The sequence below is a fragment of the Lissotriton vulgaris genome, chromosome 3_1, assembly GCF_964263255.1.
Source record: "Lissotriton vulgaris chromosome 3_1, aLisVul1.2, whole genome shotgun sequence".
In the NCBI taxonomy this organism is placed as follows: Eukaryota; Metazoa; Chordata; class Amphibia; order Caudata; family Salamandridae; genus Lissotriton; species Lissotriton vulgaris.
The window spans coordinates 1,567,357,522-1,567,379,660 of record NC_141689.1 but is presented as its reverse complement, the minus strand read 5'-3'; the positions used below and the strand labels follow the sequence as shown (position 1 = coordinate 1,567,379,660).

Below are 22,139 nucleotides of genomic sequence, written 5' to 3'. Positions count from 1 at the left end.
AAACGGGTCCTACATCTGGCCCCAGATTAATTATTTTCAGGTTCACAAAGTATGCTCTGGCCATGACCTTCAGTGATATACTATGTTGATGAGAGTGCACACTTTTGTACCCCTGTACCTCTGTACCACAACACTTGCTCATTATACAGGGCTTCTTCTGGACTAGCATGTGGTCCTTCTTAGCAGAACTCTGGCGGGCAAATCAGTGACAAAAGGTTCATTAGTCCTTCACATGCCAGAAAACTGGTTTAGCTTACCACACCTTAGATAAATAAGACCTATGCAGGGGCAGCTACATCACCTTGGGAGTACTAGAATTTTAAAAGTAGACACAGCCAATTTCTTAAGTGTTGCCATGCTGGTGAATTGTCTTTGGGCAAGTGGCACACACTTGCAGTATAGGCCCGTTTGCATCTCCGACTGATGTTCAGACATGGTGTCTGAGTAATTCCATCCCAATGCTGACTGCAGCGTTCAATCACAGCCACTTACGATGATTCCAGCCCACTGCCAACTGCCATGTCAATTGCCTAAGTCAACAAAAACCCCAATTTACGGTTGACCTTCTAGTCAAGTTTTGTGACAAACACTCTTGAATAATCATATATGTCACACAGTTCAGTACTCGTGCCAGGTGGATGTTGGCTAGATGGGACAAGACCATGGAAAGCATCCATTGCTCCCTCAATTCATCAAATCTGCGTGGCACACCTCTGTAAATATTTGAAAAAAATAATGTTAACTTCCATCTTGAAATATGTTATGAACATGTTCTTGGTAGCACTGCACTGACTCGCACTCTTAATTGGGATGTATTGACTTTGTCACATACCTGTCATCATGCTCCTTGTTGGAAGCTGAAGCTCACGCTTTGGAACCTGACTATTTGCTGCATCCTAATCCTTTTGTCACTTAGCACCAACCAGGAATCGAGATCACCCACTTGCCAAATGGTTTGTCCTGAAATTATTAGACAAAGGAATGATAACACGGCCATCGCCCTCTGAAGTTTCACTTTTCTGCTTGCACTCATTTCTCATCCTGTTTAATTGTTTGCAAAGCAACCTCCCACTCTGGGCGCATTGGCTTTTCATTGAGAACGGATGCCTTTGGTTATACACCTACAATGCACTTCCCCATCAGTGGAGGGTTTCATACTACCAAATGCAGGGAAACTTAGTTCCTTCAAATTATCCAACATTCCTAACCATAAGCTCTCACCCAGTTAAGTAGCTTGGCTCATAATAAACCAATTTCTCAGCATTTATAGATGACAGTAGTCTACGGGACACTGATCTTTATCCTTTAACTATGTTTAAACAATATAAATATTTGCAATTTGAAGAGGGGTAATTAAATCCAAAACTGCTGCCTAATGCATTACTGTAGTTGGTATGATAGCATATCATGCAAATAAATATATTTTTGAAACTATAATTCCCAGTGTTTTCAAACTCACAGATGAAACAGAACAAACCTTATCTTTCTTTTGTCAAGAACTGGAATGCTACTTACACCGGTAATTTTGCAATGTACAAGTGAATTTATTTTGGTAAAATAGATGGGCCAAAATGGATGGGAAACAACCTTTACAACGCACTACCATTAAAACGAAACTTTTACAACGCAACCATTACAACGCATGACGCTACATCGCATACCGCTACAACGCATACCGCTACAACACATGTCATTACAACGCATACCATTACAACGCATAGCATTACAACACATAGTACCCTTACACTATCCAACATTTACCCTACTAATGCACCCCCTGAAGTTAGAATAGTAATTTTTACCCCTACACTATCCAACTCTTACCCTACTGTTGCACCCCCCTGCAGTTAGAATAGTAATTTTTACACCTACACTACTTACCTTACATGCAATGTTATGCGTTGTAATGGTATGCGTTGTAAAGGTAGTATGCGATGTATTGGAATGCGTTGTAAAGCTTGTTTTTAAAAATTCGTTGTAATGGATGTTGCGTTGTAAAAAATGTGTTGTAAAGGTATGCGTTGTAACGTCATACATCCAAATGGATACTTGTGCTCTGTTGATCAGAAATACTTTTCGCGAAGGAATTCTTGACTATATAGCAAGGGACCAGAGGCTTGCTTAAGATTATGGCAGTGTTGCTAAGAACTTTGGATGTATAGCCAATTTTCTGATTTAACTTATTTGAGCAGGGATCAATTGTATACACAAATGTCACTCTTCCTTGAAATGTCACATGATGCGTCTTTTATTGAGGATTGCATTAGGAGTGTGTGATTGACATTGAGTATATGAGCCAGGAGAAGCAGCCTGCCGGAGTGTTGCATCTGGCAGCACCACACTTCTGCTCCTGTCTCCCATGGTGCAGTATACCAGCTGTTGAGGTCTAATCTACCTGATCCTGAAGAGGTGGGGTGATTCTGTGTGCCTTGGGGGAAGCCAATTTTCGTTACATTTTCCAATGTGAGTCTAGCCTTAAGGTAAGACTTTTTGTACCTGATGATTCCATATGAAATTGCATCAACCAAGAGGTTACCTTGAGCACAGTAGTAGTAGTACGAAATGCACCACTTCAAATCCTATGGTGAGTAATCCAGAGTGACGCACAATCGTTAATAACAATCCATGTCCATAAAAGGATACGCTCTTTATCATTGTTCACTCGCTTGCTGATAACAGACGGACTTCGATCTTGTTAATGAACTTTGCCAAAACCTCACAAAGTCACACATGGCAAAATACTTATGTCATCAGAGTGTGGATGTCTAGTTTCCTTTGTAAACTAGAAACCGGAATGAATCTCGCAGAGGAGGTGTTGCCGAGTGCACCTCTTGACCTCTGAGTATGCTGTTTGACTCCATTGTGGTCCTATTAATACTGGTACACTAAGGTCAAATACTTTCTTGTTATGAGGAGCAGTTGGTGGATTAAATAAGGTGCCTTGAAGTCCTCCTATAACTTTATCCTTTGTTTCCCAGCAGTTCCAAAAATGTCCTTGCTTTTTCTCTCCGATGTCATCACAAAATATTCCTCATCTAGTACACTAAATTCTTTCTCCCTCCATTTTTTTTTTTTTTTAGCAGAATGGCTTTTTTTGTTTTAACAGCCAACCCCCCCCCCCCCCCCCTTCAAAGATGTGCAATTCTGTCTCACCTAAAATTAGCTTTCTGTTCTCTGCTACACTGAATTTCATTTCTTTCTTTGGTCTTTCTGTATAGAGCTCAAAACTCCTTTGGCCATCACAATTGTTTTGTGTATTTCTATGCCGATTATATATATTTTTTAATATTCAAATTTTATTGATTTTGAACCCGTGAAACAAATTAGCAGGTACACAGAAATCATTAAATCAAATACAATCCTGTAGGCAATGCATCCCCCAATCATGAACCCTAAAGGACATACACAGACAAGATATGGAGTCAGGTTACTCGAAACCCTCAACATTACCCAACCACTTCCCCCACACTCTATGATACTTTTTGTCACACGCTTGGCCATGTACAGGGCTTTCTACTGGGTCGTGCACCAGTCCACCCCTGTATGCCATCTCCCCAGATCAAGTGGATAGCTATGTCCTGTTTGGCCACGATCATAGCTGTATTAAAAAATAACTTTTCATTTTTGGACCCATCCAGCCCGTCCGTGATCCCCAGTAGTGAGTGATATGGGTCATGGGGACCCTCCTAACCCAGTACTTCTGTAAGTTCTGCCTCCAGAGACCCCCAGAATTGCTCCAACCGGGGGCATGACCAAACAATGTGGAAAAAGTCAGCCGGGGTGGAAGCACATCTCGCACATGATGCGTCCGTGCATAAGCCTGCTTGGAAAAGGCGCAGGGGGTGAGATATGCAGCGTGCAGGTAGTAGAGCTGAATCAGCTTAAGTTTGGCGGAGACAGTGACTGTCCTGGGGGTCATGAGAGCATCGCGCCAGTCTGCTTCATCGAGGGGTCCCACCGCCAATCTTTAAACATCTCTGTAAAGTATGCAGTGTTTAATTAGAACTCAGCCTGTTTGAGTGATGCAATACCATCCTGTATTTATTGTTCCCAGGTATGTCACAAAATAGTTGCAAAGGACCACATATTTTGAAATGTATCCTGTCCTCGTTTGAGACCATTAGTTTACAGGTAGAAAGTAAGAACTGGGCTTACAAACATTCTGTCCTTTTGAAGTTCTGAAAGTGTTGCTGTGAAAGATTTATACATGTCTTACTGTTTTCCATCTTTATTTAATACACACTTCCAATCTAAAACGTTATAAAACCTGACCTCAATATGATTTTAGTATGTTCTGGTATACCAAAACTACATGATGTTTGTTGCATTTGAGTAATTCTCATATAAAGCGAAAAGCAAATTTGGACTGTAGGACCCTATATTGAGGCCAGTCATATCAACCTACAATTATTTGCATCCAGTACAACACATATCACTACATTATCCTGGGAAGGGTATCACTAATATTGGTCTGTACCTTTACATTGTTTAACTATCCTTATTAACTATAGTATTCAGCTAGTCTGCTTAACTATTCTTCAGTTTCGGTATAACGATGTAGCGGATGCGGTGGGATTGTCTTGGGGTAGAGTGTGAGCATTCCACAAATATGTACCTCCTTTAATTCTAGAAGAAAAATATTTTATCATTTAATTGCTGAAAAAGGAACCTTCCCTGTATAGTTAGGCTTGTGGGCTACAGTTCGGAACTAGAGACTGTGTATAATATGGTCTTTCCAAAGGCAGCAAAATTACCCAATGGGTTATTCACAGCAATTCCAAATTCAGTGTCCATATGTATGGTTCTGTCATGTTTGAAGAGAGCAATGTCCTCTGTCTCAGCATCTGTGAGAAGCTAGTTTGCTGGTAGCATATATTGCACCAGGAGTGCAAACTCAGTGGAAAGACAGGTGATTGTCTTGCAAACGTGGAAGCCCTTACACCTTTTTGGGGGAGTGTAGAGGGGCTGTTTTTAGAAGGACTTGTTTCCTACAGAGAAGGTCAGAGTTCTCATTCTTTCTGAGTCTCCTTAGAGTTTAACATTGCATTAGCTACTTATTGCCGATCCTACCAAACAAACCAATTAATAATGTACTTCTCTACTCTGACCTGTCTAAAAAAAAAAAGGATGCCAAAACTAATTATCTGCTGTCCCATGTCAAGAAGGAAGAGGCCCATAAGGTTGAGCAGTCTTTTGATCTACTGTTTTGCTGGGATTAGTTTGGAAGGAAACACCCTTGAATGGTTTAAATTTCTTTAACCAGAAGGGGTTAAAGCGGTATCTCTAATCAGCCTCTTCTCTGCAGTTCATTTGTGGATTCTTACAGTGATATCCCATCTCACCAGTTTTGTATAGTATCTATTTGGAACCATTAGGAACTTACACTCAAATGCTTTGGTTTTAAGAGCCTCTTCTTGCCAAGAAAATCCTGTAGACTGTCACTATGGTGACCAGTAACTTGTTAAAGTTAATCTTGAAAAGGCCGAAATGCTGGTTATTTGGGAAGACCACTGTGATGACCACTAGATCTCTTCTCCCATTTAATTGGCCCATTTAATGGGAAACACCCAAAGTCTGGTCCCCAAAGGTGTGAAATCTAGGATTTCTATTTGATCACAAAAAATACGCAACAAAATATATTTTTTAAACGAACAAAGCTATTTGAAGTACTAGGGAAGTAGGAGTAAATAGGGGGTTCTCGCCTGGACTTCATTAATGTTCTTCTACAATCTGAAATACACAGTGTGTGTCTTGAAACAGAAGGTAGCCTCAAAAACGTCTGTTTTTGTGGTAATTGGAATTTGAAACATTAATCTCAACGATCAGAACCTCTTCTCCATGTACTATGTCTTCTTTCAAAATCATCTTGTGGACTGTTGCAGCCATAGAGAAAACGACTCCACAATAAGGTGACTTTTAGATATCCTATCCTCTTGCAACATAATTTGCCTAATTGAAAACTGTGTTTAAAGAAGAAACTCTCACCTTGGATTCCTGACACTAGATGAATTTGAGGTGGACCTATGGTATAAAGGCCAACTATCACAGGCTCTCAGTATTTTTATTAAAGCAAAATAGAATTTAATATTGGAACCAATTGCATTTAAATCCGATTATATCCAAAGGAAAAACCCTCCATATGAAGGGAAGATGCATCCTGAAGTGGGTTCGCTTTAACTTTTGTATACCCCCCAGGGCATTTAGTTCAACAAACATTGTACAGAATTTAAACGTTAACTGAAGCAGATAATGGGATAAACTTAATAGTGACTGGACATTTCACTGAAAAAGTGGTAGGCTCTCAAACCAACTGTAAGGAAAATGTCCAGGTGGATTGCCTGTGGAACATAAAGGACATGAGGTCCTATTTTAACAGCATGCCCCACAATAATCAATAATAATACTTAAAATAATAATAATAATTTCTTCAGAAAAGTCTTGCCACACCCTGCTTATGATGTTTAAATGGAAGCTCCCCCCCCCCCCCCTCCACCCAGATGTACCGACCATTCCCACGTACCACAGGAGTACACATCGTTTGGTGATTTGTGGTTAACGTCTCTGAAACAAAAAATAGGTTTTGGTTCCAAATTTTTTTTTTTTGTATTTGAAGATTAGGGGCAGCTAAATTAGAACAGGCATATATGTATAGTTATCTGGGTGTGTATTTAAACAAGGGGTAGACTGTAATGCCCACTTGCAAGTGACAAAATGTAAGACCTGCTATTTACAGCTCACACTCAAAAATCTAAATATGAATGTATATAGCCCTACTGTGCACACCATCCTCTTCATAATAAAGGCCACATTGAATTGTATAGAAAGCGCTCTCCCTCTCCTAAATGCATTAAAAATAATAGTCAAGGGGAAAGTTAGTTAGCTTTCCTTGATGATTGACTTTAAAACATTTTGCGCGTTAAAACAGACAAACGTTTTGATGGCTACTAACATCTTGCCAACAAAGCAATCAAATGTTTTAGATAACTTGTAAAACCTGCATTAAGTTTTTAAGACTTAAACTTTATTTATTTCCCATTTTAGATTTTAGGGCATATTTAAGAAAAGCAACTTTGAGAAACTGCAGATGTTGCTACAAGTGCGGCACCCATTTGAAATCACCTTTACACCCTACGTGTACCTTCCCTGGTATAAAGGAACAGCATATAAAAATACTGAGACCATTCTTTCATTATAATTGTGCAAATAACACAATAGATGGAGTAAGCTTTTGTTTGAAGGGATTATGGGGAGATTTATCAAATTTATGTAAGTGACCTATCATGAATTTAAACAATAATCAAACTTCAACTCATAAGATGCTATGGAAACTTTGAGGCAGAACATTAGTTTTAGGAATATGAATGGATTGTAAGTTTTCCACTATGTTTGTAGTATCCTGTGTTGACGTTTAAAAGAAAATAATCTTTTTTTAAGAACCCACACAGTCTATTTATATTTTGAGCGGTGAAACTCACAAAGATTAGTTTTAAAACCTCATTATGGCTTTTACTCGTGTCATTTTTATGGTGATTTATTAAGCCATAAATAAGTACAATAATGCAGAACCCTTAGGTGTTTAAATAAAAAACAAGAAATATTTTAATCATTCCCACAAGTGCTGTGCCAAGAAATATATATATATATATATGGGATACATTTTCAAGGAGTGAGTGTCTTCATTGGTCTATTCGCTGTTCTTTTTTGCCTGTTATTTTGGGATTATAAATACCTAGCAGGTTCTTGGTACTTAATGTCTGTTAGGTAGTAAAAACCTTAGAGCTATAGTGTCTTTTTAATAAGAAACTGCCCTAAAAAAAAGTGGAGTGAGAGAAATAAAAAATAAAAAAATTGATGGTTTGGCTTGGGGCCACACTAGATCCCTATCTTATGGTAGAAACCACTAAGAAGCTGTTTCAGTTGGTGGGTAAATGTTTTTTTCTTCCTCTTAAGGAAACTTGCTGGTTGCACCCTCTTCATCACCGGGGCAAGCAGAGGGATCGGAAAAGCAATTGCACTGAAGGCAGCCAAGGATGGTGCCAACATTGTCATCGCTGCCAAGACGGCAGAGGCTCATCCCAAGCTTCCAGGCACAATCTACACTGCAGCTGAGGAAAGTAAGTCATCCGCATTGGAAAGCCGATAGGTGTGCTGGTTTGCTTCAGGGTGAGCAGAGCACCACAGTGATGTTTTTACACTAACTAGCGACGTTGGTGTAAACAAGTCCTTTATAAATGTGGAAAGCCGTATGCAGGATAAAACCATACAGTGCAATATAGAGTGAGGCAGTATGTCTGCTTACTTTGCGTGCTGTTGCTGTGCACTATTATATGTTCAAACCCTCTTTATGGTCAGTGAGTAGTTCAAGAGTTTTCAGAAACATTGAGTTACTTTAACAAGGAGGCAGGATCAGGTTCTTATCTTTTGTTAGGACTACTGGTTTATATAAAATAGAACCCTTATTGTTTTATAACATCTCTTTCGCGTTCAGTTTGAAAAATATAAGTCGGGTCCTTGTCCTAGCATCTTCTGCTTTGATTGCTGGTGAGGCCCAAAAGCACTAACCTCTTGCCTTTTCTCTGTCTGCATAATAAGTAAAGCTCTTACCTGGTTTCCATCTTTGCTATGATTTTGTTTCCCCATCTCTTGTATTAACATTAACTCTTCCTTGTAATACAGACTTTGTGGTATGACCTTATTTGGAACCTAATGGCCCCCTCTCACTGCTCTGCCAGCCCTACACTGAGATTCTCCACAATCTAATATCTTGCTGCCAGGATCCTCCTCAAACCTTCAGTTTCAATATTTGTTTTTAACGAAGCATCTAATTATGTACCATGAATAGTAATGGGATTTGGATAGGCGACACTAATATGGTAGCAATACAAATGTGTTGGCTTGACATTTTGTACCCTTTTGACTTAAGCTGTTCTTTCCCTTTGCTAGCAGCGGACACTGTTTAGTGCCCATATGTTCGTTTCTGTGAAAGTTCCTAATGGTTAAGTTTTTATGTTAAACATTTCTTTCAGATTATGATGATAGACCACACCCTCTGTTTTTCTGAATGCTCTTTTTGTATTGCTTCCAAAATCCACACATACTTTAAACAGCAACATTTCATCTGCTTCTGTTTTTGGCATATACGAGGGGTTGAAAGGTGTGATCACCAAAGTTGACATATGCCACCATTACCTTAACATTGAAAAGGTTGTTTCCATGAATTCGAACTAAGGGGGTAATTAGGATAGCGGACGGACCTGCGCCTGTTCGCCACCCCCGAGGTAGAGGGACCGTCCGCATGAGCAGCGGCGGTCCCTCCATGCAAATTAGGATGTGACCGCCACCCTGGCGGTCACATCCCATATCTTTAATCTTGCGGCGGGTGCTGCTTGAAGCAGCACCCGCCGCAAGGTTAAAAATGCATGTATTGCATTTACATGCACAAAGCGGCAGGCACTGCGCGGTGTCTGCCGCTTTGTTCATGTAAATGGAGGGGGGTACCATAGGTACCCCCATGTGCACCCCCCACCCCCTGACACCCTTGGGGCCCGCAACGGGCCCCCAAACTGAAAAGACCACATGCTTTTCCATGGCGGAAAAGCCACTGTGCAAAAGCATGTTTCCTGCCCCATACTAATATGGCTGGCTGTGTCTGATAGACACCGCCACCATATTAGATCTTCTCCGCCACGGTCGGAAGGCGACCGTGGCGGAAAAGCGGCGGACGGTTTTCCCGTCCTCCGATGACCCCCCCCCCCCCAGCCATCCTAATCTGGTGGGGGGGTCTTTGGAGGCACTGCTGTGGTGATTCCGCATCCTCCGGGCCGGCGGTGGCTTCCGCCGGCCCAGAGGATGCGGGATCACCACAATCCTAATCGGCCCCTATGTTGTGTTATTAGTGGTATGGGATAATTGTGCTGTCAGTCAGTAGAAGAATCTATTTTAAAGGCGTTTTATAGCCTGGGCTTGCTGTAGTTGCCCATATTGGCTTGACAAGGATATACAAACTTTAATTTTCAAACAAGTTTAAAATATGTCTGCTTGAAGGGCAAGAGCTGTTAACTAGAAGAAAGGGCTCTTGGTGTGCAAAAAGTTTGTTTGCAATCTCCTTTTTCTTCACCATTATTTTCAAAGAAACAGCACTGCAAATTTCCATATGGCAGATCATAGGGTACATATCGCCAAATAAAGTTTTCATATGGCAGCATTTACAAAGCTGTAAATGTGAGGTGTGTGTGTGTGTGTGTATATGTATATGTGTATGTATATATCTGTGTATTAGCATGAGTTCGTATTTGAAAGACACAGGGATTTGCTCAGAATTCTAACTGGAATAACCTGAATACCTTTTAGTCTCAATAGATGTCTCTTTATACACGTCAATTAGGCATGATATTAGACCAACAGCTTGTAAGTACTTTCTATACCCGCGAAACATCTCAGAACTTGGTCACACGGAAATGCTCATCAAAATGATGGAAATTTGTCTTACAAATAATATTTTTCTTTTCAACAAAGAGCTCCTCAAACGAGTGTGGAACAGCTATGGGCATTTAATTTTTCCCAAATTACGCGAACATCACTATGGGGTGGTGGGAAAGGATCATAGCATGGAGCACAGACAATCAGGATGATCTCTAGTGGATCATCTTATGGGTCCGCTATATAGATCTATTTCTCATTTGGAACAGAACAAGATTTTCAAAAGTACTATTCAAAACTCAGCTTAAATCAAATTGGTTTATCATTTACATGTACCACAAATAAAAGAGAAATTGACTTTCTAGACACCAAGATCTGTATAGAAAACGGACAAATACATTCAACACTTTTTAGGAAAAAGACTGCTACTAAAAGCATCCTACACGGGACAAGCTTCCACCCCAGACAATTAATAAACAGCATCCCCCATGGGGAATTTACGCATATGAAGAGAAATTGCTCAAAAGAAGAAGATGCAGAAAAGAGATTCAGGAGACTATAAATAGACTCAAATTGAGGGGATTAATGAAAGGACCCTAAGAAAATGTAAAAGACGAATTGAGAAAAAAACAAGAGAATAAACTTTGATTGAAAAACCAAAAGCTATTAAAAACAAAGAAAAAGGAGCTCCACGTTTTGTGACCACATGCAGTAAAGAGAGTGGTAGAATCGTGAACAAAAAGAGAACATTTTGGCATCTAATCTCGGCAGATCCAGACATAGGAAAATTGCTAGGCACAAAGCCGGTGGTTACTTACAGAAAAGCTCCATCTCTAAAGGACCTAATTGTGAAAAGCCATTTCCAGCACAGGCAGCAAACTAACTGGCTAACAGATCAACAACAATGGTTTCAGAAAATTTAACTCATGTAAAGCCTGCAAAATAGGAAAAAATGTGGCTACGATTTTGGAACCCAATGGCAACACAATCACCATTGATCAAAACATCACCTGCACTTCTAAGTTTGTAATCTACATTATAGAATGCAAATATGGGATGAAATATATCAGTAGTACAACGTGTACGCTCAAGAAACTTATCCTAGAGCACATCCTGCAGTGAAAAATTGTGATATGGCATATGCAACAGCGAAGCACATGAGTAAATGCCAGATAGGTGACTGGAGAGCTATGGCTTATTATGGCATCAAAATGATATTCCAAAGAGAACGAGGTGGAGACAAAGTCAAAATGCTACACCAAATGGAATCCTGCTTCATTATAAGACTCAGAACCAAGTGCCTCATAGGCATCAACAATGATGAAGAACTTTTTGTACATCTTGAGTAATAAGACTACTTATATTTAATCACTAACTGTCTTTCCCAAATGAACTGTATGATTTTAGATGCATTTCGTAAAGTGGGTACTATACCTGGTATACTAGATGAAAATGAGATGCTCATAGCTCTGTCACTCGAAGCAATAGAAAGCACTGATGCTATAACCATGCTGTGTCATGGAGGTTAAATTGTATAAAATCTAGAATGCATCTGTAGCAATGATTTAGGTACCATACCTAGTAATTGTGTCCAGAAGTGGAGAATGGCTAAAACGCACTAAGTGAATGTAATCAGCTTGAACATGCTTGCAAGGCGAGAAACATAAAATATGTGAAATCAATTAATTACTCATAACAATAGTAAATTTCTGACATGATGCGCAATGTAGTTCTTGTACTTGTGTATATAGTTTTTTATTATGTTAAAAACACTACAACTCCCATAATGCCCCTTTAAGGCAGCGATGGGCAGTATATAAGTGTAAATGAGGAAAAACTCACTAACCGTGAGGAAAGCGGAGTCAGGCTGAAACGTGTTGGTGGAGTGTAATACGGAAAAAAATTAAGCAAAATCCTGCTCAAGAGTGGCGCATCTTCGATCCAAGGATTCCACAGGGAAGGAATTCAGGCAAGCCCACAAAAGTTGCAGCAAGTAAGTTTTATTTTTGACAGAAAATACGACTCGTTTCGACAACGTCCGTGGTCTTGGTCACATGACCCACGTCTTCAAAGTGCAGGTATATATAGGTGCATTTACACACAGTCATGTTCATGGAAATAGAAAACATAGGCTTTCAGATCTGTTTGTCACAAGATGAAAGAGGTGCTTATTAAAGGTGTAGTACACATATTGTTTAACATTTGTGACTTTCTTTGTAAATATGTTACATCACATATTCATTAGATTGCATGACAGTTGGTGTGCATTTAAAACAAGGGGTACTGTTCTTGACATTTGTGTGTTTACAGGTTTTTAAAAATGTATAGTACATTGATAGTAGGTAGTTCAGAGTACAGGTTGGTACACGTGTAGTTCGGGAATAGCATGTCACAATACAGATTCTCCTGGAAAATATTACGTCATTGTGTCTTACAGCACATATGTCAGCGGAAGAGTGCCATCATATTCTTGAGGTTAATCCTCATAGTGCCGGTATAGTACCCGGGTGCGCTTAATTCTTGTAGGTGACTTAGAGTTTGGACTGGTGTCCATGACTCCGGTGCTCTTATCTTTGCCGTAGTGGTGACATAACGCAGCCTGTTGTGTGGTACTCTCCTGTAGGATATAAAATCAGAACGTTAGTGCTCAGAACACATTGTATCGAGTTATGCTGACCTACTGATTTTTTTTAATTATTATTTTTGGAGCTATACAGCCAGGAAAAACATATAACAAGCATGTCAGTATCGAGCAATATCCACCCATCCTCCCCCTCCCCATCTTTCCACCTCCCTCGTAGTTCAGGATCCACACCTCCTCATCCCATTGTTCAGCCATTACAGTCCTCTGATTCCATTTGGGTAGACTTTCTTGATCCTGCAGGCCCATCCCCTCCATGGCTATCTTACAGTCCAGTGTTCGCATCCTTTTAGAGCCCCCCATCCAGTCCATGGTACTGTTGCCATTTGCCCCACACCCTGCGAAACTTCTTAGGGCATCCTCTTGCTTTATAGGTGACCCTTTCGGCTGCCATGTATAGGTCCATCCCCCTCCTCCATTCCTCTAGTTGTGGTATGTCTGCCGCCCCCCATTTCCTGGCTACATCCCGTTTGGCCACTACCAGGGCCAGCCCTAGGAAAATAAGCAATGGGTGCGCCAAATCCACATCGTTGGTCATCCCCAAGAGTATTCGCTTCGGGTCCGAGAGGATGTCCGTCTGCAGGACCTCTCCCAGTTCAGCAAGGACTGCCCCCCAGTACTTTTGAATGTTAGGACAGGACCAAATTGTGTGGAAGAAATTCCCCCTATCGTGGCTGCAGCGTAAGCAGCTAGGGTCAGGTACCCGCCCCATTTTATGCAACCTCACTCTATCAAAGTAAGACCTATGTAAGATGTTGAATTGGATCAATCTGAGGCGTGATTTAATCGCAACCTCCCTATGGTGCATCAGTACCACCCCCCAGTCCACCTAATTCATCTCCCCAACTTCCTGTTCCCAAGCGGCTCTGAGGCCCTCTAATTTGTTCGGTCTATTATTCATGATGGTTTTATGTTAGGGAGACCGTCTTCCTGGGGATCTGTTCCTGTAGCAGACGGCCTTCCAGAGGAGCGTATTCAGGGAGTGCCACCATCTGCGCCCCTTCTGCCCTCCATGCATGTCTGAGCTGCATATATTGAAAGAATTGGGAGCGGTGGAGTCCGAATTCTCTTTGTAGTGACGGAAAGGATTGCAGCGCCCCTTTTTTTAATTAAGTCTCCTAATGTGGAGATGCCTATGGCATCCCATCCCTGAAACCCTTTCAGCTTACTAAGTTCCTTCAGCCAAGTGCAGTTCCATATCTGAGTTTGCTTTGTTGGTTTGTGTTCCCACTGAATTGCCTTTGTTGCCCTATTCCATGCTCCCAGTGTGATCTTAGTAGCCGGCAGTAATCTGGCGTGCCCCTTTCCTCCATAGATGTAGTATATGCATGTGTGAGTACCCATATTATGTCTTTCTAATGCATAGGTGGGGTGTGTGGCAGGTGCATGTATCCATTTGTTAATGGGTGCCAAGTGTTTCGCCCAGTAGTAGGCCTCCAGATCGGGTAATGAAATGCCCCCATCCTATTGGTGTCGCTGTAGGGTCGATAACGCTATTCTAGGTGGTTTACCCAGCCATAGGTAGGACCGCAATTCCTCATGAATATCCCGGAAGACCTTACATTTCAGTGGGAAGTATTCATTCTGAAATGCATATAAGAATCTTGGAAGTGAGACCATTTTAAACATGGCTGCCTGCCCAAGGATCGTCAGAGGAAGCGATTGCCATCTGCTTGTGTCTTCAGTAAAACTGGGTATGACGCGATGAATGTTGCGTTCGTATGAGAGATTGCCATCTGTTGGGACAAATATCCCTAGATACATAAATCCCTGTCGAGTTGTCCGAAGTCTCTCCGGCAGATTAGGCCACTCATCCCTTCCTTGGGGGTCATAGAGCGTTGATTTGTGCCAATTGATCTGGTATCCAGACTTGGCTCCGTATCTATCTAGTGTGGCAAACAGTGCCGGTATAGTACTGTTCGGCTGTGTAATATAAAGCAGGACATCATCCGCGTCTAGGGACAATTTTTCGTCGCTTTCATCCGCCTGCCCTATCCGAAATCCCGGAATCCCTACGTTCTGTCTAACCGCTCAAGCCATCGCCTCAATAGAGAGGGGGCAAACAAGAGGGGAGACAGGGGACAGCCCTGCCTGGTGCCCCGTTGTATAGGGAAGGCCTCCGATAGTGTTCCGTTAACCCTGACTCTAGCACTAGGGTCGGTGTACAGTAGACCAATTTTACGCCTGTATTTGGGCCCAAATCCCATGTGCTCCAACACTCCTTCCAGAAAAGACCAGTGGACAGCGTTGAACGCCTTTTCTGCGTCCAAAGATAAAAACCAATGCGGCTCCGTCCTGTGCTCCACCTCTTTGAGCCAGTTATGAGTCCGCCTCAGGTTGTATCTCGTTGCTCTTTCCGGGATGAACCCCGTTTGGTCCAAATGGACCAGCCCTGGTATGACCCGTCTCATGCGAAGAGCCAGTATTGCTGCGTATAATTTCGCCTCCACATTTAGCAGGGAGATGGGGCGGTAAAACGAACAGTCATCAGCCGGTTTCCCCTGCTTGTGGATTGGAATAATTGCGGCCTGTCTAAGGTCTAGTGGGAAATGTCCCTCCACTTTAGCGTCTAGGAAGAGGCCCAGCAAGTGACTGGTCAGGAGATCCGCCGTTTTCTTGAAAAATTCTGCCGGGAAGCCATTGGGACCTGGGGCCTTTCCCGGGAGGAGCCTGGCCAGAGCCATCCTAATTTCCTATTCTGTAATATCGGTTTCTAAGTCTGACCTACTGATTGTTGAATGGGCATGTCTAATTGTGAAAGAAAGCAGTACCCTAGAGTTAAAAGGTGGAATGTGCGGTGAGGGAGAGGTGAGGGGTGTGTAAGTTAAAAAAGGAGGAATCGGCATGTTTCAGCGATATTGCATCTAAGCACGAAGGGGAGCGGTGGGAGCCTGAAGTTGGTGTTCTCTGAACTTTGCCTCTGAAAGTGCGAGAATGCACTGAAACGCGTAAGGCACACTAAGTGGACAAAATAAACGGAGCTGTAACCCTGTTCCTTTGGAAAAATAAAGGTGATCCCTTCCAACTGGAGTGCGTCTTGAATGCAGGGGCATTTTTGTGTGATATATATATCTGTGGGATGGACGATGCCCTAGATACCAGTTTTATCTGGGTTTTTCAGGCACAGTTTTATATTGTTTCCTGGGGATTCATACGTTTTTACTCCATGAAAAGTTAGATGAATTTCAAGCTGCCTTAGAATTTTCTTTTCCGGCTTTGCAGTTACATGCCAAAAGAAGACTAAATAAAGCATCGAATTCAGGAGAAAGATTTATTGGCAAATGGTTGTCCAAGGATGTGGAATTTTTTTATTAATCTACTGGTCCAAAGGACAAAATGTAACACAAATATACATGTTCAGTAAATAGATCTTCCCTTGTCCCACCTAGTCCACACGTCAATTATATCGGCTGACAGAGAAAAATAATAGATTTCTGTCTTTAAAAAAAACTGACCAACTACAGCAATGCTTCGTAAAAAGGCTTTAAGCAAAATGAGATTTTTATTACTGAGAAAAGTGATATTAAACTTATTCACTCAGAATGTACTGAATGGCGGCAGTAAATGCCCCTGAATAACTGACTTCTGTTACTGCCATTTGGACATCATTGTCTACAAAGCAGGTCGCATCCCTTTAGCATTTCCATTCATTTTGCAGATCAGAAATCCAGTGCAGTTTGAGAGGTTCTGTCTGTCGTCAGATGCCTGCAGTATTGCTCAAATAGTGGTGGATACATACTGATATCAAGATGTTGCACATTATTCAAGGCTCAGTGTTTCATCCTATCAGACACTGCTTAAAAATCGCAACAGGAGCACTACCCAGATATTTCAAAGTACTATGCCAGCCTTCGTTTCCAATGATCATCTTGTAGTGCTATTGCTTCATGTTTGCCCATTTTCAAAAATACACCGCAATGCCAAATTCGCATATGCTGCAATTAATACATTGTCCAAAATGATGCAGAGAGGGGTTCCCAGCAGTGAAATACAGTGGTGCGCATGCATGTATTGAGATCAGTTACTTTGGTGCATTCAAATAATTTCCATAGCAATGAAGCTTTGAACAGGACCAAATATGAAACCAGTACTACAGGATGCGTACTGGGTGCATTGAAAACAAATTGATCTACAATTCAGCTACTTCCCTTACCTGATGGATGTTTTTCATAAATCATAATGCACACTGCTTTGATTTTGAGTCTGCAATTGGGCCCTTTGTGTCTACACTGATTTATTTTGTTTCCTGCACTGACAGTTTCCTCCTTCACCAGTAGTCTGTCCAACTGTATGCAGAAATTGTTCATTCTGATGTCTTCCTAACTCAGATCTCAAATTTCGCCATTCCTTCTTCCTTCCTAACTGTTTCTTCCGTTATTGTCTTATGGTCTGCACAAAAACTCAACTCACTGCACAGGCACACATCCCAGCACAGAAAAAAACTATTTCCCTGCTCAGTCATAGGAGCACGCCCTGCATAAATCCTAAGAACAGACAAACACACCCCTTATACAGACACACCCAATATAGTTCCTGCTCAGATGCACATCTCCTCTTGCACAGATATACACACACTGCACACTAACTTTGATCACACACCCTGCATATACACACTCCATGCACACATACATGTAGCCATGTCTGAACTGGGGTGGCAGAGTGAGCTAAAGAACGGTGATGGATTAAACCCAGATCTTTTGACTGGGTGTGAGTCTTTGATTGATTCAGATGCTCCGTCCATCACCACCCCCTTTTGTACCTTGCTCACTTTGCCACTGGATTCAAGCAAGCCGGGCTGAAGACGGCTGGAATGCCAAAAACCGGTCCTCTGAAGCTTGTTTCCGGTCCAGGGAAGACATGGGTTGGCAGTTCGAGCTGGACTGTTCCCATGAGGCACAGGGTCAGACTGATTTGCATATAGCCATGTCTGAACTGGGGTGGCAGAGGGGGCTAAAGAACGGTGATGGATTAAACCCAGATCTTTTGACTGGGTGTGAGTGTTTGATTGATTCAGATGCTCCGTCCATCACCACCCCCTTTTGTACCACATACATACAACTGCCTGCATAAACACACACACAGTTATTCAGTAGACAAACCTAGGGAGAGTACAGCAAAGAGACACCCACTTCCCTTTACAAAGTCATACTGTGTTGTCACACACACACACACACACACACACACCATTCACATACGATGACTCTCTCCTCCAATATACAGTATAGATTAACACAGTTGCCTCATAGATACCTATATACATCTCTTTTTTTAAGGTGGTTAGTGTTGTGGGGGACGTCACCCTGTCCACTCAACGCATTACAGTCTGCTGTTACATTGTCAGTTCCTGAAGAGATTTTAAACCGAAACAGTCGGCGATTGTTCGGATTGAGAAATGGCAAGATTTACTGTCTGGTTGGGACTCACAAGCTGTAACAATGGCAAAGTCCATTTCCATTCTTCTACTTTATTTCACATTATTTTTCAATGCATAAAAAGTAGAAATGCAAATACAAGTTAAAACCTTGTATCCAATAAAAAGATCTAAAACCATACATCATATAAAATCATTTCCGTAATTTCTTAATTCCCAAATAATGGCAACGTCATTCATGTGCCACGCAGACCCTAAGATGCACTGACTGTCTGACCCTGAAAGCTCTGCATAACATGTTGCTAACTTGGGAATAACTGGAGTAGAAGCAAAAGACTGTCAAGAAATCAAGAGATTGCCAAAAAGGCATGAAAGAAGCCACACATTGTGACTGTCCAGGAGAATCTGATTAGGAATGACTTTCACGTGTCTCTAGGGGAAATATATTTATCAGGTTACCTACATGATTAACCTTATCAACCATATGCTAAAAGCATTTGCTAGGAAATTATGATGGAGTTGTTTTAGTAAGCATAAGTGTCACGCTTGATGTTAATCCTAGGCTCTTGGCCCGTATTTGGATAGATATGTAGGACTTCTTACTTTGCTCTGGGTAACGTTTTGCTAAATTTTTTGATAAGCCATTGGCAGTAAGTTATTTTGATACGTGGGTGAATGATGCTCACAGAATACAATCCTAGGACAAGGACATCTTGGATTGAAATGTGAGAAGACCTATCTTTCTAGCTTGTTCCTCCACCCCCCCCCCCCCCCCGTTTTATTTCTTCTCAGTACTTGGTTTTTAGACTCCTGCTGTAACTCCAACCTGCTAACTAATCCCTTCCTCCTATGATCTGACAAAGGAATTGCGTTTTTCCAAATTGCCGTAGCTAACCCTCTTATAAGACAGCTGTCTTTGTACTGTTTACCAGTGACAACAATGGAGTTATGAATAGGTTTTACGAAGGATAGCTCTCCTGATACACTGGGAAATGTAACTGCAGGTTGGGAGCTCCATCTGTTCGACTGCTTTGCAACAGAAGAGGTATTCCCTAGAATTTACTTTTCATGTACTAGTGCTATTGCAACCAAATTTGCCAAGTGCATAAATCTTTGGCTGGAAAGACCAGCAGCGAAATCTGCTTTCGGTTACCACGTACGCAAGTTGCAGTTTTAAGAGTCATTATTATTTGTGTAAACCAATCCGTAGTTCATTCATCTAGGATGCACATTTCTTGCTATATACCCATGACTTCACACTTATTAAACCACAGAAGGCGAGGGAGGATTGAACTGGACCCAACAGAGAAACATTTGGTGCTGAATAGAAATACCACCAAATTATTTTCATAAGGCAGACCAAGAAAAACGTTTGATTACTCTTTTCTGTCAGAGACCAATGCAAACTGGTGCAAGCATTGGTCTTTGGAAACTTGGGTCCAGCTACTGATATCCCAAACAAACAGGTGCCATGGTGCTTAGGGAGGCCAAAGACTACAAATAAAAGTACTAGACATAAAGAAGAGCTGTAGACCAAAAGTTATTATGAATGTTGTAGGGATCATCTAGGTGTTTTTCCCCTTCGAAAGAGCACCTACCTTTTCCAGTCAAGAAGGACTGTGGCAGAAGAAAGAGCGATATTGAAGAGAAGATTGATATTAGGGCTAAACATGTCATGGACAAGTGAGAAGTTTGTCAGGGCAGGGCCCCAAGGCGGTCCCGATTTCATTAGGTGCCCTAAAGAAACAATGACTTCCTGTGTGACTGGATGGAAACTCTCCGTTCAACTTGAGAATCTATTCAGGAGACGATCATAGATTCCAACAAAGCAGGAGATGGAATCTTAGTTGAAGATGGTATTAATGTTATCAGTAAAGGTGATGGTAAGTGATTCACAAAGTGACTGAAAGAAACTGTAGTAGTCTCTGTGGCAGGCTCAGAGTTCTTTCACAGTTTGAAAACTCTTGCAGCAAGAGTCATTTTCCAAGTCCGTTTGAGAGGCTAGGTGACTTGATCAACAGTCATTTTTTTTCGTTTATATCTTTTTTTTGATAATTTCGATTTATGCATCAACCAGTAAGCCATGTAGAACGGGCATAAACAGCAGGGCACATAACAAAAACCCCAACACCCGCACCCCTCCCCCGGGTCCCACCCTAGATCCTCCCAACCCTTCTCTTATTTAAATCCCCTCCGGGCCGAGATGATGTAGTGTCAGTGGGTCAAGGCTGTGCCTTCAGGGCTCCAGAGGAAGTGTTTGAATGAATAAATGAATGAAGTGGAATTTATTCATGCGCAACTTAGCCCAATGGGCGTCAAGGCGGTTTGAAAGGTGTATATATCATTTTGGGTAGCACGGTTATTTTAAGCCTTATCCCTAGGTATAGTATTGATTTTGTCTCCCATTGAATTGGAGATGATTGTGTAAGGACCTCCCTAGTGGAAGACAGAAGGGAGACCCCAAGGGCCTGTGATTTGGAGACACTGACCTGGAAGCCTAAGGCCTCAGCGAAGTACTCCAGCTCAGTGAAAAATGCTGGGATGGAGGTCTGAAGTTTCTCCAGTGTGGCGACAACATAAGTCGTTTTTTTCCCATTACTTCAAACACTTAATCAAAACTGCCTCAAAGTGGAAAGCAATGAACACTGTGTAGGTTTTTTTTTTTATCAGTGTTCTGAAATCGGATTGTTTGCTGCCCCAGTCTGTCTCTGTAACTATCTTACAGTAATCTTAGCACAAGGTCTTTAAAACAGGCTTTGGTACCAAGGCTCTTGTTTAGCCCACGTAGATATGAATTATCAGCTTTTAACAGGTCCTTTGATTTCTAAAGTAATTCGAGAGAAGATGTAAAGATGTGTGTGGTCACCAGCGATCCTTTTCTGTCTCGAAAGTAACTTATAAATACTGCAAGATACCCGATTTCATGGCGTGCTACCTCTATCCTAAATAGCACTGTCTGGGCCTTAGTAATGGATGGAGTTGACAAGGTTTTACCCAAGATAGCCCCCAAGTCTTGCAAAACTTCAGGTCTCATAAGGCTGTGACTAAACAGCAAGATTTTGGTAAGGTTTGGAGCCTTTTCAAACAAACACTAATACTAGGCATATTTTAACCTTATGGCCACAACAGAGCCTTTGGTAAAAAGAAGACCCCACAGCCTGAAGGAGGCGGGGGGGGGGGGAGTAAATCTCTATGGGGTAAATGGTGCAGTCCTAGCTTTGCTGTGGTGGGGCACTTTGAAGGACGCTGTCTTGCCCTCATTAAATTGTCTTCGAGGGATCCTGACACCTTTTCCTGAAAAGTCTGCATGTGGGAGGAAAATACTCAGTGAAGTTTGTGTGCTGGGCACCAGTTATCATTTCCAGATTACTCTACACTGCAAAAGAGTTCTGATCAGTTCACTGCGTGATTCCATAAGTTTGGCTGCTCTTCGAAAATTATATTTTTTTAATTTGCTGCATGCAATGTATCTGTTGCTTTGGTGTTTTTAGGTCGAGCATTCGAGACCTCTTGTATATACTTTAGTATATAATTATATGTGTATGTACTTTGTGGGCTCTGAAAATCAGCCCTAGGACTTGTCTGCTTCTGCTTAGGGACTTTTTTTGTTTTCTTTTCAACTGCCTCTATTTAACTGTCTGAATAGAAAACGACCAGTAGAAGTCAGTAAAATAACAGAACTGCTTTCTGCTTGTTCAACTGCCTCTA

The 22,139-nt window shown here is 41.6% G+C and overlaps 1 protein-coding gene across 1 annotated transcript in view; it reads left to right on the top strand.

The window, feature by feature from the left end:
- HSDL2 (hydroxysteroid dehydrogenase like 2) overlaps nucleotides 1-22,139 on the top strand; it is a 206,577-nt gene that overhangs the window by 8,511 nt on the left and 175,927 nt on the right. Inside the window, exon 2 of the mRNA XM_086962057.1 lies at nucleotides 7,951-8,114. Within this exon, the coding sequence (XP_086818183.1) occupies nucleotides 7,951-8,114 (164 nt within the window). The remainder of the gene's footprint in view (nucleotides 1-7,950; nucleotides 8,115-22,139) is intronic.